The sequence below is a fragment of the Sapajus apella genome, unplaced genomic scaffold (genome assembly GCF_009761245.1).
Source record: "Sapajus apella isolate SASKATOON/1434 unplaced genomic scaffold, GSC_monkey_1.0 scaffold41, whole genome shotgun sequence".
Lineage (NCBI taxonomy): Eukaryota > Metazoa > Chordata > Mammalia > Primates > Cebidae > Sapajus > Sapajus apella.
In genome coordinates this window covers 1,506,650-1,508,588 of record NW_022436981.1, presented here as the reverse complement: position 1 = coordinate 1,508,588, position 1,939 = coordinate 1,506,650, and the positions used below count along the sequence as shown (strand labels likewise).

At 49.1% G+C, this 1,939-nt stretch overlaps 1 protein-coding gene across 7 annotated transcripts in view; it reads right to left on the bottom strand.

Annotated features, from left to right (window-relative positions):
• The window catches only part of ABCC10 (ATP binding cassette subfamily C member 10), a 20,792-nt gene that overhangs the window by 8,442 nt on the left and 10,411 nt on the right, over positions 1–1,939 (bottom strand). For 6 of the 7 annotated variants that reach the window (XR_004275569.1, XM_032299483.1, XM_032299482.1 and 3 more), the window contains one exon: positions 451–549. The exons of the other annotated variant lie outside the window; for it this stretch is intronic. Coding sequence is in view for 5 of the 6 variants with exons in the window: in XM_032299483.1 (XP_032155374.1) it covers positions 451–549 (99 nt within the window). In the remaining variant the exon portion in view is untranslated. The remainder of the gene's footprint in view (positions 1–450; positions 550–1,939) is intronic. 7 annotated transcript variants of the gene reach the window in all.

The window sequence follows — 1,939 nt, the reverse complement described above, 5'->3', positions numbered from 1 at the left end:
TTTAGTAGAGATGAGGTTTCACCATGTTGGCCAGGCCAGTCTCAAACTCCTGACCTCAAGTGATCCGCCCTCCTCAGCCTCTCAAAGTGCTGGGATTACATCAACTAGCTTTTTAAAATTATTTTTTGTGGAGACAGGATTTTGCCACATTACCCAAGCTGGTCTTGAACTTCTAGGCTCAAGCAGTCCTCCCACCTTGGCCTCCCAAAGTGCTGGGATTACAGACCTAAGCCACCACGCCCAGCCCACATAATACTTTGTAAAGGGCCTTGAACTCTGCCTTAAATCTGCAAAAGGGGATGGGACGGCCAATATCTCAGGAACATTCAATGGGGCAGGGAAGGAACTAGATGCCGAGGAAAATATTCCTATCCTCCTGACTCAGACAAGCTCCCAAGGCTCTGGACTTGCCCGACCTCCCTGCCACTGCAACCCCCATCTTTAACTTACCTGGTAGACAGCACGAGCAAGGGCAATCCGGGCACGCTGTCCCCCACTAAGAGTCACACCCTTCTCCCCCACCTCTGTCTGGTCTCCAGCTGGTAGGATCTGATGGAACAGGTGCCCCAGTGGGTCAGGGACCTCCCCATTACCTTCTGGCCTGCTTCCTATCCCTTTGCAGGAAAGAGATGGTGGGAGTCAAGAGAAGTAGGGAGCTTGAGGAGAGCAGACTTAAATTTGGGGTGAGCTGGTCAGAGGAGACAAGGCATAATTCCAAAAACATCTAACATTTATCAAACACTTACTATGTGCTTAGCACTTTACAGGCATTATCTCATTCAAGCCCTCTCTCTGATAATCTTATGAAGATGGTATCATTTCCTTTTCTCAGGTGCAACCAAAGCTCAGACAGATTAACTAGCTTGCCCACAGCTAGTAAGGGGCAGGACACAAGTTCAGATTCTTAACCACTCTGTTACGTTTACTACCCTTTTTTTTTTTGAGATGGAGTTTTGCTCTCGTTACCCGGGCTGGAGTACAATGGCGCGATCTCAGCTCACTGCAACCTCCACCTCCTGGGTTCAAGCAGTTCTCCTGCCTCAGCCTCCTGAGTAGCTGGCACTACAGGTGCGCGCCACCATGCCCAGCTAATTTTTGTATGTTTAGTAGAGACAGGGTTTCACCATGTTGACCAGGACGGTCTCGATCTTTTGACCTCGTGATCCACCTGTCTCGGTCTCCCAAAGTGCTGGGATTACAGGCTTGAGCCACTGCGCCTGCCCTATCCTGTCTTTTCAATAGGCAGATACCTTGGGCAAATTTGATGTAAAAGCTTTTATAGATTTTTACTTTTTGTGTGTGTATGTGAGACAGAGTCTTGCTCTGTCGTCCAGGCTGGAGTGCAGTGGCATGATCTCGGCTCACTGCAACCTCCATCGCTCTAGTTCAAGCAATTCTCCTGCTTCACCCTCCCGAGTAGCTGGGACTACAGGTGTGAGCCGCCACACCCAGCTAATTTTTGTATTTTTAGTAGAGACAGGGTCTCACCATGTTGCCCAGGCTGTTCTCAAACTTTTGGGCTCAAGTGATCTGCCTGCCTTAGTCTCCCAAAGTGCTGGGATTATAGGCATGAGCCACCACACCTGGCCCAGCTTTCGTAGGTTTTAGAGAAGGAAGGTACTACCTCCAAGCTTCTTGTGGCCTCAGGAATGGTCTACTAAGCAAAGGAATTCCCATCCTCATGCATAGGAAGCAACTGTGATCCACTAGATGGTGAGTCCCCTGAGCTAAAAGCTTTGTTGTTCATCTCTTTCCTTAGTGTCTAGAACAGTACCCAGAACCTAGCAGAAGTGGGAAAGCTTGATGTAGCAATGAATTATTGGCTGGGCATGGTAGCTCATGCCTGTAATCCTAGCACTTTGGGAGGCCAAGGTGGGTGAATCACTTGAGGTCAGGAGTTCGAGACCACTCAGGGCAATATGGTGAAATCCCGTCTCTA